Source organism: Malus sylvestris, chromosome 15 (assembly GCF_916048215.2).
Source record: "Malus sylvestris chromosome 15, drMalSylv7.2, whole genome shotgun sequence".
Taxonomy (NCBI): domain Eukaryota; kingdom Viridiplantae; phylum Streptophyta; class Magnoliopsida; order Rosales; family Rosaceae; genus Malus; species Malus sylvestris.
The window spans coordinates 3305469-3322064 of NC_062274.1; the positions used below are offsets into that span (position 1 = coordinate 3305469).

General features: G+C 40.8%; 1 protein-coding gene and 1 pseudogene across 1 annotated transcript; both read right to left on the reverse strand.

Moving 5' to 3' along the window:
* Positions 1 to 1425: 1425 nt before the first annotated feature.
* On the reverse strand, positions 1426 to 4504 carry LOC126605350 (G-protein coupled receptor 1-like; annotated as a pseudogene).
* Positions 4505 to 6687: 2183 nt separating this feature from the next.
* Positions 6688 to 8971, reverse strand: LOC126605344 (serine/threonine-protein kinase RIPK-like). The gene is made up of 5 exons (XM_050272718.1): positions 8253 to 8971; positions 7847 to 7982; positions 7620 to 7759; positions 7278 to 7401; positions 6688 to 7188 (listed from the first exon to the last, which is right to left on the reverse strand). Exons 1-5 carry the CDS (start codon positions 8649 to 8651, stop codon positions 6782 to 6784), a joined length of 1206 nt encoding a protein of 401 aa, XP_050128675.1. The 5' UTR covers positions 8652 to 8971; the 3' UTR covers positions 6688 to 6781.
* Positions 8972 to 16596: the final 7625 nt, after the last annotated feature.

Consider the following 16596-nt stretch of genomic DNA (forward strand, 5'->3'; position numbering starts at 1 on the left):
TGGCATAAGTGAAGTCCCAAAAGAAATTGGTGAATTGATACATTTGAGGCATATTGATTTGTCACGGAATCATGTGAAGACATTACCTGACAGTATCTGTGAGTTGTACAATTTGTATACCTTACGCCTCTGTTACTGCGATTCACTTAAAAAACTACCTGATAACATGGGAAGGTTGATTAGCTTAAAGCACCTTTATGTTGATTGCTGTTATACGCTGGAGTACTTGCCAAAAGGGATTCGTAGATTAAAGAAATTGAAAAGAATTGATGAGTGTGTTGTGGTTTGTGGTGAGGAGGAGAACAAAGAAGCACTGTTGAAATACTGAATGTCTTACGACCGCACGAAAATCTGGAATCTTTAGAAATTTGGTATCATTCAGGCACCACCTGCCCCAATTGGATGATGTCCTTACACAACTTAAGAATCATCACTCTCACTTGGTGGAATAATTGTGAGTTTTTGCCTCCTCTTGGGAAATTGCCATATCTTGAAGAACTGACTTTGTGGGTAATGCAAAAGGTGAAAAGATTGGTGGTGAGTTTTTGGGAATAGTAGACCAAGATTATGCAACGTCATTGAAATCATCATCTTCATCATCATCATCATCATCCTCATTTTTCCTAAAGTTGAAACAACTCGAAATTCACCACATGAATGCGTTGGAAGAGTGGGAAGTAGGCATGGAAGGGTGAAACAAAGAGGATTCTGACATTTCAATCATGCCATGCCTTTCCTCCTTAAGAATTGAGCATTGTCGACTCCTCAAAACACTGCCAGAATTCCTCTGCAAAACGCCGTTGCAAGAGCTTATTATTCAGTTTTGTCCAATTCTTTATGAGCGTTTTGAACAAGGCAATGGAGATGAGAGGTCCAAGATTTCTCGCATTCCAAACATCAAAATCTTATCATAAATCTGGTAACTAAGCTATCTATCTTATTTACGCATTTATCTATGTTACAGTTACAAATGCTGCAGCTTGCTTTTGCTAATTTGCATTTGCTTGTTATAAAAATCTTGTATTATTGATGTTGTTTGTAATTTACACGTTGCTTGAGTTCTAAGCACAAGGAATACTTCGTCTAAGATTTGGGTGTTAAGTGCAAAAATTTGTCATCTTCATTCTTGACGAATTTATACCTACAAAACAATTAAACATCTTTGATCAACGACCAAAGACGCACCCAGAGAGTGTAGGGTTTGGCCAATAGCTCTCGATACCTAAGTTAAGTTTATCTAAAAAGAAAGTGAGTTTAGGAATAATTGCGTAGCAAAAGCTTACTAGAGATTGGTAAAAAATGGGATCAATTTTCACCTTTTCTTTGATCGATTGATAATGACGCAGGTTGGCTCAGGTAAGAAGCGCCAACCCCATCCTCTATGTATCTCTTGTCGACGCTTGTTCTTGGGACAACATTGTGAAATTCCTAATCAAAGATCAATCAAGACTTTTCTCTACAGGTAAAATTCCATCTTTGCACAATCACAGCTTCTGCACGAAATTCTACTCTAACCAAACCATCTAGGGACAAATCTACCAGAACAATTTCAATCAGTCCTAATATGGAACAAGTGGAATTTGAAGATGTTAGTCAGATCGGAATTGCCATGTAGAGGAGCGCAATCGACTCTGTACTGACGTACCTTGCTGTGCTCCTCTTCTGTTTCTTCATTCCATCCTCGGTTAAGTTAATGAGATAATGTTGAAAAAATGGGCAACTCAAAATACGTCCAACTTGCTGGTGCGGATCTTCAATTTTCAGCGCCACTAGTTCACCCCTTAGCTGTTGGTTCCTAAACTCTGAACTGTTGGGGAACCATCTTTTAAGCCTGTCTGGCCAAAACCTAATGGTTTCCAAACACAACCATTCAGTTAAGAACAATGCATCCTAAACCCGATATCTAAAAGACTAAAACTCAACAACAATGATCACCATAAAATCCGATCTTAACTATCGAGAGATTGATATTGGAAAAAAAAACACAAAACAACCGTGACTTACAAATCCAATCTTTCATATATTGCCCGTCGCACTGAGGAGTTCAAGCCACAGGGAGTTGAACAGGTCCTATAACAAGTATAAAAGTAATAAGATTTCATAAGGATAATTAAAAAAAAAACTAGTAAACTAGACCACAATTATGCATGAACAATGTTCTTTGGAACACAAAATGCCCATTATACCAGAAAAAGGTACTAACTTGCCATAGAAAATTAGCAAGATACCGTGAGTCCAGCTGTCCCAACATCAAGAACTGAGAGCCAAAACATTTTATGACTTTGTTCAATAAAGTCATGAATGCGGTTGATTGTGCCAAAAGCCCATGATCCTATCAGGATAAGTGGATAGTACCCCCACCGGTTCAAAGCCTGTTGAATGAAAGCAATGGAAAACAATTGACATGAACTGCTATTGAATGTACATTTAAATGGTCTATAACACAGTTTGAGTCTCACCCTAGGAAACCAGTTGCAGCACAATACACCTTCATTTCTGCTCTTGAATCTGATTGGTAAACCAAATATGACATGCCACCCGCCATCTATAATTTCTGAACCAGAATAATGATCTCAACAAGTGTAAAAGTGAGTGGAATTATTTGTCCGAAAAAATATATGATAGCACCAATACATACATGTCTTGCATTCTCCAGCATGCTTATCACTTGAAAATATGTAAAAACCATTGTAAAGAACTGCACCCCAAAGTGGCATGTGAAATGTTATGAGGTTAAGCGCCTGTAAAAATGGGTGGAAAAATCAGAGCTCAGTGAAGAAAACTTAATTACATCAGGCAGCTATAGTCAGAACTCCAAATGACCGAATTGTGCAATAATGACTTGAGGTAGTTCTAGTACAAATGATGCTTTGATTTGTACAGATAAAACTTGTTTAGAATATACAACACAGTGTAGATATTGTTATTCATGCAGTTATACCATGAGTAGGGCATAGATTTTACTCCATTATCATTGGTTATACATTTTTAATCTAAAGTTATGGTATATTGCAAACAAATCGATAAATATAGTATCGATGACAGCAGCTTCCACATTCCCCCCTGTAAAAATCCTCCCACATATCATATAAAAAAATCCTCACTTCCCCTCTATTTTTTTTATAAGCACGGTGCACTACAATAATAAGCACACGACAAACTCTTTTGCAAAAGAATTCTAGAAATTCCTATGGTCTAGGAAACTAAAACATCGCAACTAATAGGTACTGCGTCCTTACCTTTCCAGTACGCCCTGATTGTGACCAACACCATGTACCTAGGTGGCTATGGTTATTCCCAATAGAGCACACAACTGTCACAACTAATGAAGTACCAGTGAAGAGGAGAAAAAGAAGCAAATGAACTCTAATGAGCTTCACAAATTATACATAATGAAAACAGAATTTAGCATGTAGAAATAACTCCTTTCTCTAAAACCCTTTTTCTATCTCTCACCGGAGGAACTGAAGAAGAAGCTACCTCTACATCACTTAAAGTAAAACGAGAGATCTTTTGCAACAGGTAAAAATGTCATACCCCAAACATACAAATGAAACATTGCCTCCATATCTTCAACATCAGTTTTGTGTCTAACAACTGTGCGGTGGAGTGTAAAAGCGATAGTGTTAGTCCATAAGAAAGACACTACAAGGAAGAAATAAGTACTGTCTGGATGGATCCCTGAGCACGAAAGCAACTTACCTTATAATCACTTAGAACCCCGAATCAGATAAAATTGTTACATTATCCAAATGCACTTGTCTGGGAGGGAAAAGTGAGCTTACCCAGAAGAAGCTACAAAGCATATCCTGCATTCCAAAATAACAATAACAATAAAGTTTCCATTTTTTTTTTAACTTCCATTTTATTCAAAATTTAAGTTAAACACTGAAGAACAACAAAGCCCTAAACCCTAAAATTTATCTTGAATCTTTCAGGCTCAAGTCATCAAGGTAAATCCATTATATAAAGCTAAGAGCTTCCCATTTTTCTAGCGATTTTAAAGAAATTAAATCCAAAGTTTTATAGACTTTGTTCAATTTCCGAGTTTTTACAAGTTTCCAGAAACAGAACACACCATGTCACCGGCAATCGAGCAATCAGATCCAACAACGCAATCAACTCTTATCATTTTCAGCAAAGTTTAGAGAGAGAGAGAGAGAGAGATGGCGTACGGAGAGCGCGAGATAGAAGACGAGCTTGAAGGAGAGCTTGCGGAGCTCTTTGAAGAGGACGTAGCAGAGGACGATGAACCCCGACCCGACAAACGAGAGGCTCGCCTCTCCGGCGTTAACTGCCGTCAAGACTTCGCGATCGTAGGCCGTCAGACCTCCGGCGACTTGCCCCGTCGCCGCCATTTTTGTTCTTTCACTCTCTCTCGATCGCGCCAATTAAATTTCGAATACTCGCCCTCATTCTCTCGGAATACAGAAACTTCAAAACGCTCCGTTTTCGTATTTTGAGTCTTGACGGCAGTGGTCGGTATAGGGGTCTGCTGCTTTAATTTCGTGTGACGGGCGAAGGATACGAGTTGTTTGTTACATGTTTAATTACAAATTTGGAGCGTTATTGATTTGTATCCAACATGATTCATGATGGCTAATGTGTCAAATTCAATTTTCTTGAGACCATTTTTGGTGTTCTAATTTTCAACTAGTGTTTTTTATGATTATATCATGTTTATGTTTACGTCTTATTTAACACTGTTTTCAAAATAACTAAAAATTTTACCGTCAAACAAAAATATTTTATGATTCGTCATATAGAAAAATTATAGATGAAAAACACTTTCAATGCTTTTAAAAGTGTCAATTTGCTTCTACCACAAACACTTGTAACAAAAACCTTGTGCGGATTAAAAAACTCCATGCATACCCACTTCTAATGACCTTGTGTGAGACTGTTTTCAGATAAATCGCCTAGTAGATGCTCTTCTCCATGAAAAAAGAAAAAACCTATTAGATATTTCTCAAGGAGTCACTTGACTTTTGAATAAACATTTTAACAAGTTTTTCCTAAAATACATAGTAAAAACACTTATGAGCAAAAGTGTTTTCTACTATAGCCAAACGAGCCCGAAATTCCACCATTTTAGACTTCTGAAAAGGGAATATATACCATGTGAAACTTTGTTCAAAGTATTGTTTAAAATTTATTCGAAACGGTCGATATTTCTACAGAAATATCCAAAAAATCAAAGAACAATATGGAAATGCGAAGTGAAGTCTAAACTTTACCTGACAGTGTTTAGACTTAAATGGACAGATACTCGTCAATATTTCTAACATATGTTAAATATCAGAGAAACTTTTATATTTCGTCCAAACCAATGTTTGACTATCCTAAAGTTTTATTTTAAATTTTCATCAATTTCATCGAAAACAACCGATATCATATTGATATTTAGTATGTTGATATTTTAAACACTGGTTCAAAGAAATGTCATCTCAAGTGCTTTTATCTCACATAAAGTGGCAGTTAACCAATTCTTCAATTTAGTCCTCAAAGAATATTCTGTCCTACTGAAGGATACCCATAATAATTTCTAACTAATTTTTTCGCTGTTAACTTAATTCTACACGAGAGAACATTCAGAATAAGACATGCTCATTTTTATAATTATTTTATTTTATATTATAGTGAATACTAAAAGATTTTGAAGTTAGGCTCGTAGGAAAAACCTTTTATAAATTTATTATACTTGATTTATAAATTTATTATACTTAATTTATCGAACCGTATTCACGTCACATTGAAAATTCGCTCTTCAAGATGGATAGTTTTCAAATTTTCGTTGGGGCAGTTGTTGAAATTCCTGAGATTACTGTGAGGACGTAATCAGAAAGGGAGAAAGTGGGGCTGTATAATATTGGTGTTGGAACTTGGGAGTCTACCTGGATTAGGTTTCTGTCTATTATCAATCAAGTGTTTCATTTCTTTAATCCAACCACATGGATCATTAATAGACATGATATCCGCTTTTTAAAAACAGTTTGGAAAAAGAAAAAAAGTATTTTTTTGTTATTACGAATCACAGTTTTAATAGACATGATATCCGCTTTTTAAAAACAGTTTGGAAAAAGAAAAAAAGTATTTTTTTGTTATTACGAATCACAGTTTGACACATATGCATAAATTTTTTCACATTTTTAACGAGTGGTTTTAGTGCGTATTTATGTCAGTTTTTAATTTGCATGTCATGAAGAATGACACTCATTAAATGAAAGAAGCCAAGCAATATTTATTTTGACACGAGTGCTTAAACTTTTCCCTTTGTGTTTCGTTTTGTGTTTTGAACGAGTACATAAACTTTAGGTTTTGTACGGGTCACTCATATATGTCAACTTGTAAAGTTGCAGTTTTCTTACTATAAAAAAGCCAAACAGTGTTCATTTGTTACACCCCACTTCGTTCAGAGGAGTGGATCTTGTAAGCTTTATATGTATATTCTCATATCTACCTAGCACGAAACTTTTTGGAAGCTTATGGGCTTCGGATTCCATCGGAACTTCGAAGTTAAGCGAGTTAGCGCGAGAATAATCCCATGATGGGTGACCCACTGGGAAGTTCTCGTGTGAGTTTTCAGAAACAAAACCATGAGGGCGTGGTCAGGATCCAAAATGGACAATATTGTGCTACGGCGGAGTCGAACGCGGATGTGATGGGGGTCCGGGTCGGGATGTGACATCATTACAAAGTATAATATATTTGAATTCCTTTCTTTTTTCTTTTAATCAATACAAATTGTTTTTCGTATTAATTATTTCCAATTTTCTTTGCCCTAATTTTTTGCCTCACTTGTTATCATACTTTTGATGCTACTATTACTATCCTCCTCATTTGGTGCTACATAAACAAATGGCCTGACAACTAACCCTTCATCGAAGTCTTGAAGACCTTCTAAGATCACAACCACATCACTCATCCTAGGCCTTTGCTTTGGATTGTGGCTCAAGCAACTGTAAGCCAATGCAGCCGCCTTTCGAGCCCCTCGGATCGAATACTGTCCCTCCATCATTGGGTCTATAATCCCGTCGAGCTTTCTCCTATCCTTCAAGCGAGGTTTTGCCCACTCCACAAGTTTCTGTTCACGACTGGGGCAGGTATTATCTATGCACCGTTTACCTGTCAATAGCTCTAGCAGAACAACTCCAAAACTATAGACGTCACTCTTGGTCGTCAAGCAACCTGTATTCAATTAAGTACGTACTAAACTTGATTAGTTTGACTTATGAGAGTCTAAACAACTAATTAAGTACTAAACGTGATTGGCTTACCTGTCATGATGTATTCAGGGGCTGCATACCCCTGTGTCCCTATTATACGTGTAGTTATATGTGTGTCTTCTCCTTCTGGACCGTCCTTTGCTAACCCGAAATCCGAAAGTTTAGCTGTATAATCCTGGAAGGGTAAAAAATTGATTCAAAAATTCAACCTTACAACTTTGCAGTTTTTGAATGAGCCTCCTGAATGCGTCCAATTATTTATGATGATCAAGTCACTTTCGATTTTTGGTTAGTTGTGTTGGACTTTTTTCGACTTATGTAGCACGGAAAAAGAAGTGAAAAAGATCACATAACTTCGGCAAGATGTAAGGGAGCTCCGAAAGAAGAACATACAGAGTCCAGCAGAATATTCGAAGTCTTAAAATCTCGGAATATGACAGGCTTGTGATCTGCTTCATGGAGGAACGCTAAGCCCTTCGCTGCCCCAACGGCGATTTTCATTCTTTTCGACCACGACAGAGGAGTAGAATAACCTGCATTTGTGAGTACTTGTTAAACAAACTTTTTGCAGGTGATTAATTAACACAAATTTATCGAGAAAAAATGGAAAAACAACTCACTTCTGAAGAGTTGATTTTCTAAGCTTCCTCCTGCCATGTATTCATAAACTAGGAGCCTGTGCTCGTCTTCACAACAATATCCAATCAGCTTCACAAGATTTTGATGCCTCAGCTGCCCAAGAAATACAATTTCTGCCTACAAACAAAGAGAAAGAAAAAAATGCAATGCCATTTATATGAAGAAGGCCATTATGGTCATTTGAAATTCAAACGTTAACGTTAAGTGTAGTAATTTTCACATTCTCAGTTTCTCCTTTATCAACACTCTCCTCCCTTTATTTTTTCCGTTATTTCCCTTCATTTTATTCAATCATAAAGTTAAGAAAAAAGAAAGAAGGACAGTAGGAGAAATGAGAGTGCAAAAATCATTTTTGACGCGCAATATATACACATGTAGGAAACGAACCAGCCATTCTTTGTGGCCTTGCAAACCATCCAAGTCCAACAGCTTGACAGCCACAGGCTGAGCCTTCAATCCAGGCCTAACCTTGTCACCAACAAACCCTTTGAACACGGGTCCAAACCCACCTTCCCCGATCAGACTACTCCATGAAAAATTTCTTGTGACAACTCCAAGCTCCGCGAGCGAAAACACGTGAAGGTTGAGGCTGATGAGGGGGTTGGAGAGATCGTCTGCAAAGAGAGCCGAGCTCAGATCATTGCTTATATCCGAGATGGAGAGTCTCTTCTGCAGTGATGGGGTTTGCTTAAGAACTGGCTGCTGCAGGCGGCTCTCTGGATCTGTAGTGCTCTTGTAACAGCCTGGGATGATGCATTTCCATGTGAGGATTTTCTTTTCAGTCATATATCTTGAGAAAAAAAAAAGACTTGGAAATTAATTAATTTGTTGTAATGATGAGGAAGTTGTTATGTATATATGAATGTGAAGGCTGCTTATATATATACATGTACATATACATATATATATGTGCATGCATATATTCTACCAAGCCATCTGCACATCTTCGTATTTTGTTGGGGACGGCTATAATCACTTGCCTACCTTTTTGACTTGTACACCACTAACTTCTTTTAGAAAATTATGAACCAACAGCACAAACTACAGCAGCACCAAACAAGTTACAGTTTAAAACTCTCATTTTTTTCAATAATAAAATGGCCATAAGTAGTTGGGCGTGTTGAAAGTACCAATCCCAGATCGGAACAAACAGAGATTTTACATTTGATTATAAGTAGTTAAGCCAGTCTCTATATTAATATTAATGGAACCTCAATTTTTTTTCAGCTCTAATCTAAAACCTATATATGGGGTTATATTTGTTTATCAATTTCATTATCATGTCCAGTGGGGGTAGGTGTGATTAATTGGCTGTGCTGAATTATATATTTTGGTTAATAAGGTGTTAGCGGGTCAAGATCAGCTTCAGCCAGCTGGAGTGCAAATATACCAAATGTGTATTTCGTCAATATACTTTGTAGAACTAAAACATGTCTTTTGGGCGAACTGAAAACTCATGTGCACGACGAACGATATAAAACAAACCAAAAACTGTATACGTACAGATAAGCATTGACATGCAGGAAGGAACTGAAAAAATGGTCAAGTGTGGATGCAAATTTCTTCCTCCTTGATCTTGGACAATTTTGCATCTACAAAACAATTAACACCTTAGGTTAAGGCCAAGAGCCTCACGCGCCCACAATGAATGGGGGGGGTTTGGCCGAAGAACCTCCGATGCCAAAGTTAGAATTTAGAGAGAAAGAGTGTTTAGAGAATTTTGGAATTTTTGCCTATTTATGAGCCTATTTATAGGGCTAGGTTGGTTTAGGTTTTATTTTGGTTTAATTAGCCAATTAATTGGCTAATTAAACATAAAAGGAAATATTTTTGTGGTTATAGAATTAATTGGCTAATAAAAAGGAAGAAATGGTGAAAAAATGTAGAAAAAGTGATGGATTAGGTTTTGAATGGGGATAGCCGGCCATGTGGTGTTTTAGGGTTGAATTGGATGTATTTTGTGGTTACTTGGATATAATGGATGGTTTAATTGACAATTAATGAGTTAATTAGGCAATAAACCCATTAATTAGCCAATTAACATAATTTAAAAGGAATGTGTTTGGGAATTACCTTGTAGATAGGATTTGATGAGATGGACTTTGAATTGTTACCTATTTTGGGCACTTTTGTCTTGGTTGAAAGTGGGTTGCCCGCTGCTTGCGCGTAGGAACCTCGTTGTACTGCAAGGGTATTTTTGTCCTTTTTGTCCAAAAATCCACGTGTCGCCTTGTGAATATTTTTGGCTCCACAAATGCCCCCACACCTGTTGAATTGCTCGTAGAAAAGGGCAGCAGGTGTAGAGATCTTCTTGCTTTAGGAAACTTATGACTGCTTCCTATTTTGATGTAGATTCTCTCTTTAATAGGAAATTAGATCCTTCTAGGAAAGGGAAATAAATTTCTCTCAAAGCCTATTTAAGTCCACCTTAAATGGGTTATTAAATCAACTTTGGAAAGCGATTTATTCTACCCTACAAGAGAGAGATAGCTTAGAGGATATTTGTTCCCTCTCCTCTAGCAATCTTCTACATCTTGCCCGTGCAAATGACCGTCTTTCGTTGCTTTCTTCGTCTTCTTCGTGCCGCACTGAGGTAAGAAAAAATTAATTTTCCTTGTCTTCTTCTTGGATGGTGCAACCTCGGGGCAGCCGTCGGGGTGGTGCGGCACGTCGGCTGGCATGGGCCAAGAGTCGGCTCGGCATGGGCCGATGAGGTATTGTGGCAGGGACAACTACTTTAAGCTGCTCGACTTGGCTAGAACCAATGACAGCTTGTATGGCTGAGGCCACGGATTGTGGCGCAGTGCTAGGCGAGTCACATGGCTCATGTCTTTTTGGGCTTTTGGACATGATGCGAGCTAGGCAGGTGACTGAGAGAAATGAAGAGGTTGCGGGCCTCATGAGCTGCTGGAATGTTGGGTTGAACTCCCCTGCTGGGTAGCACGAATGGCGTTGGCTACTTTAACTCTCTTCGTCAGGAGAAACGTGGGATGCTCCCAAAATAAGAGGTGAATAGGATCAAGGCAGATGCATTGGCTCGTCCAATCACCGTTGTGGATCCTGCTGCAAGTGAAGGTGGGAAAATGGATCTTCCCTGCCTGCTCAAGAGATGCCGACTGAGAAAAAACCAAAGACTTATTTCGCTGCTTATGCAAAGGATGAAAAGTTGATTGCTGCTTATAATCAAATGATCCACTTCAAGATAATCGTCGATAGGCTTGAACCCCAAGTGTTGGAACTTCAAGGTGTACTGAAGATCAACGAAAGTTTGAAGAAATAAGTGGATGAGCTGCAACGTGTCCATGTTGGTATTGGTGAAGTAGTTGGAGAAGTTGGTGTCCAGGCTGGAGCAGTCAGGGGTGATGCCGCTGCTAAGAGCTTCGCGGCTGCTGAAGGTGTGGCGACCAAATAGTCGTGGGATGTCCAGGCTGTTAAAATGTAGTCATCTAGGTAGCCTTTAAGATTTTCTTTGTTTTTCCTTGTAGCTCTTGTTTTGCTTGAACTCATTCGGCATTTGCTAGTCGTTTATAAACATGTTTTCCTTAGCTTTTCTTCATTTTTGCTTCTTTTGTTCATGCCCTAACCTTTAGACTTGATAGACCAGTGGCAAGCATGCTACTTTTTTATATGCAGACAAGCTCGCGTAGCCTATACAGCCGTAGGTGTTGGTGTAGAACTTTGCAAAGTTGTTAGCCATTGGGTTGGCAGCCGGATGCCTTACTTACAGAAGCAGACAAGTCCGCGTAACCACTAGGCTGTTAACCTTGACTTTCTCCAATTCCGTAGGTTGCGTAGCAAGTATCACAACACTTTAGGACTTGGTGTAGGTTGTTCTGCGCTTGGCAGAGGTGAAGCTTATCGACTACGTAGCATGTCAGCAGTGGATAAAACTTCGTATATGCGTGCTAGCTTGTTTAACCTTTCACAAGAATGTGTGGTTGTATAAGTCTAGTGCGGCTTTACTGCTCGAAGGGCAAGCCGTAGGCAGTCTTCCGGAATCCGTAGGCTACCTTAGTGCACTCGGTAGCAGCTTTAGGATTCCAGGGTAGCCGTCTATCGGATGTACTGCGTAATGTGCCCTCTCCGTCTCTACGGCCTGATTCCCCACAGATTAGGCCAAGAGACCCAAAATCCTTCAGTTAGCTAAGCCTTGAAAAAGACTATTGCGGCTACTTCTAGGAATCCTGGCGCAAGCCATCGTGCATCTAGTTATACTAGGGCAACCTGGCTCATCCACGTCTAGATATTCGGAGTGTAGAGTTTATCCTCCCGTTCTTGGAGAGCTAACCCATGTGGGTGTCGGGGAATTGGTTTACCCTCTCGCGTTGGAGAGCAATTAGTTTACCCTCTCGCACTGGAGAACATGGTTGGTATCTCAGGGGGCGCAATTCTTGCGGTAAGTCCCTAAGAAATGCGCAGTCTTCTTTTGAAGTGCATGAGTGATCAGTTGTTGTAAGCATGCAGCCAAGCCAAGTCGTGATTACTTCTGAATTCCTCATTGAAAAACGAGTTAAACGAACGAGAACTTAGATGTAAGGTAAGAACTGCATAACAACTGGATAATCCTCGGCTGGTGAGGTAGTGCCCGTCGAGCTGCTTGAGTCTTCGGGCTTTGATGTAGCGAAAGGTCACACATGGTACTTCCTCATATTGTAGGCGTTCCACTGTTTTTCGATCTTTTTGTCGTTTTATGGTGGCGAGGGTGTAATTGTTCTTGCCACATACTCTGCTGATCTTGTACAGACTTTCCCATATGGGATCCATATTTTTGGAGCCTTTTTTGCTGGCAGTGATTAAGGTTTTTCTTATGACCAGATCTCCGGGCTGGAACTGCTGGATCTTGGCCCTTTTGTTATAGCTTGAGAGGAGTTGATGCTGGTAGGCTACAATGCGAGTGATAGTCTATTCGCGCATCTCTTCTTCCAGATTTAAGCTTGTGGCCATCTCATTTCGGTTGCTCGTCTTTTGGTTGTGTGATATGCCCATAGACATCCTTGGAGTTCGTCTGGCCATTTTCTTTTCTTATTGGTGGGGGATTTCTTGCGGCAGTCGAGGATCATCTTAGTGGATGCTTTGGCCCGCCTATTGCCTTGAGGATATCTTGGCGTAGATATGTGCTGCTTGATGCCATATTTTTTGAAGAACTTCGTAAAATCTTTGCCCACGAATTGCGGGCTGTTGTCGGTGATAATGGATTAAGGGATGCCAAATCGGCAAATGATACTTCTTCATATGAAGCGCTCTATGTCCGTTTGAACCATGATCGTCATGGGCTCTGCTTCTACTTATTTGGTGAAGTAGTCGGTTGCCATGATCATCATGCCTTTGCCCCTGGTAGTCTGGCTGGTGATTAGCTAGGACTCGAAATGAATGGAAAGCTTTTTCACCACCAAGTCTTTTGTCATTCGAAGGCCTGCTAGTAGGGCTTCGTACTCTGCTTCGTTGTTAGATGCTTTGAAGCTTAAAGTGATCACCTGCTTGAGCATTGAAACGTCTGGGGTGGCAAGAACCACGGCTGCTCACGAGCCTTCGTAGTTGGATGCGTCGTCGACATGCAAACGCCAGAAATCTCCATTGAGGGAGCAGGTATGGCTAAAGTGTGCTTGGCTGCCTTCGGGGAATCGTTGGGCCGAGTTGTTGCGTTCGTAAAAAAACTTTGCATCTGCCAAGATTTACGCCTTTATCGTCGTCGATTTGGATTCGGCGGAATAGTGCGTCATGATGATGACTGCTTGCGTTTGAAGGTAAAACTTAAGCTTTTGGGTTACAACAATTATCGCCAAAGTTAGCTTTTGAATTTTTAGTAGCATCGAGGAGAGCTTATGAACTGTAGAATACAGGTAGTCGGGCCCCCATCTATTCTCGCAAGATGGTAGAGCTTATTGCTACTTTAGATACCGTCAAACATGCGAATAAGTCCTCCGCTGCTTCTAGGGATGTGATGTCGGGTACTTCTTCAAGTCCTTGAATGTGCATTGCCGAAGCCTCATCCCAAAGTGCATGCTTCTCTGCCAAAGCAAAAGAGTCTGCCAGAGTTAGATCTTCTTTCATGATCAATTTTCCGAGTAGTGGGTGGTCTGCTGGAAGTCCTTTTTGGAAGGCTACTCTAGTTATCGAGTCGTTGCATCCGACTATTTTTGCCTTCTCTACTTTGAACCTCCTTACATAGTCGCGAATCGACTCCCTTTGGGTTCTTCTTGACGTCGAAAAAATGGTCAGACTTCTTTTTGATCGAGCGATAAGATGAATATTCTTTGGTGAAAACCAAAGAAAGTTCGTAAAAATTCCGGATGGATTATGGCGGCAGGGTGTAGAACCAATCTTACCAATCTTGCGCCTCGCCTTGTATAGTGGTGGTGAATATCTTGCACATGAGATCATCGTTGTTTCGATAAAGGATCATTGCGGTTCGGTAGCGCTTTAAGCGTCTCTCCGGGTCTTCATCCCCTTTTAAAGATGTGAAATGTGGCATGCTGAACTCACGTGGAGGCTCTGCCTGCTCGATCTCGTCCGTGAAGGGTGACCTGCTTATGTTGGTCATGTTCCGTCGTAGTGCCTCGTCGGTGACCTCGTTGCGTTGAAAATCATGCAATCGCTTGGTCAATAGTCCCTCTATTTCTTCCTGAATTTGCCTTTGTTGGGGTAGCGGAGCTCTCGGCTGCCCCCAGCCATGACTTGCTGGTCTAGGCTACTCTTCCATGTGTTTGGCTCGTCTATGTCGCGAATGCAGTGCATGTAGTGCGTTCCTAGCAGGCGAGCGAGTTCTTCGCAGGCTGCTGGTTGAACTTGAGCGGGATTGAGTGACTGCTTCTCTTCGTCCGTCGTGCTGCCTACTCTGATGTAAGGTGGATGATGCTCTTTGTGGGCTTAGCCGCAAATAGACACTTTGCCTGGAAGGTTGCTCATGTTGACTATCTGAGTATGACCCCAACCGTGAATGTATGCTCATTCGTGGCCCTAATCGAGAGTGCATGCTCATCTGCGCGCTAAGACGGGAATGTACACTGCCCAAACGTTTGGCTCGTGGCTGGTCGAGTGGCTGCTTTCTGGGACGCTGCTGGAAAGGTCTGTCTGCCCTTATCCTACTTCGGGATACCTCGTTCGGGGCACGTTGGATCCCGATGCGTTGCAAAAGTTGATTCACCAAGGTTGTCTGTTATGCAAGGGCGCTCGTCAACTCTATGACTTGTCGAGACAAATGTTGTTCGCCATTTGGATTGGAAGAGCTTGGAAGGAATGCGCCTCATTGGGCAGTGGAAGGGTGGTAGACTCCGGGCGCGAGATTTAAGTTGGGAAATGTCAAATCCGCGAAAAAATATGGTGAGAATGCCCCCGGCTCGATGCTAGGTCCAGATGGTTGAGATAGTCTTGGGCCGACTTGGGCTACTTGGAAAGCCACGAGAGTAGGCTAGGCCGTGAGAGTGGGTTGCTTGACTGGAGCTGGTTGGGCCACGGGAGTGGGCTGCTCGACTGGAGTTGGCTGGACCACGGGAGTGGGCTGCTCGTCGGGAGCAGGCTGGGTCACGAGAGCAGGCTGCTTGGGAATAGCAGGTTGGGCCACGGGAGTAGGCTGCTCGACGGAAGCAGGCTGGACCACGGGAGTGGGCTGCTCGTCGAAAGCAGGCTGGGTCACGAGAGCAGGCTGCTTGGCAGGAGCAAGCTGGGCCGCGATAGCAGGTTGCTTGGCGGGAGCAGGTTGGGCCACGGGAGTGGGCTGCTCGTCGGGAGCAGGCTGGGTCACGAGAGCAGGCTGCTTGGCAGGAGCATGCTGGGCCGCGAGAGCAGGTTGCTTGACGGGAGCAGGTTGCTTGGCAGGAGCAGGCTGCTTAGAATGTGATGCAAGCGAATGCGAGGCTTGGATGGCACGGCTCGAGCCGTGGTGAAGGCACCATGGACCTCGCCACGGGTGGCTACCGAGGTAGCCACCGTGGTAGTTCCCATGATGGAAACTCGTGGTGGTGGTGCTGCTCCACTTATTGTCACATTTAGCCTCACGGATCTCCGCAATCCTATTTCTTGAACATTAGAATTTTCACTTGTGGAATTTTCTAAATTTCTAGCCATTATATTTTGCTTATACGTTTTATCAAAGAACCTTTGCAAGTAAAAAATTCTAATAATAAGAACGTATGAAAAATATTCAAATGGACTAGAAAAAGTGATGGATTAGGTTTTGAATGGGGATAGCCGGCCATGTGGTGTTTTAGGGTTGAATTTGATGTATTTTGTGGTTACTTGGATATAATGGATGGTTTAATTGACAATTAATGGGTTAATTAGGCAATAAACCCATTAATTAGCCAATTAGCATAATTTAAAAGGAATGTGTTTGGGAATTACCTTGTAGATAGGATTTGATGAGATGGACTTTGAATTGTTACCTATTTTGGGCACTTCTGTCTTGGTTGAAAGAGGGTTGCCCGCTGCTTGCGTGTAGGAACCTCGTTGTACTGCAAGGGTATTTTTGTCCTTTTTGTCCAAAAATCCACGTGTCGCCTTGTGAATATTTTTGGCTCCACACCAAGTATCTTCACCGAAAAAAAAGGAAAATACTAATAAAAAAATTTTGAAAATTTTGAGTTTTAACGAAAATGGTAAAATAAAAAAAAGTAAATATTATTAGAATTAATTTTTAATATAAAAATATAATTTTTCGTTAAAATAAATAAAACTAAAAGATTTTCGTTAAAATTTAAAAAAAAAAAATTCGCCTAATACTTACCTTCACACA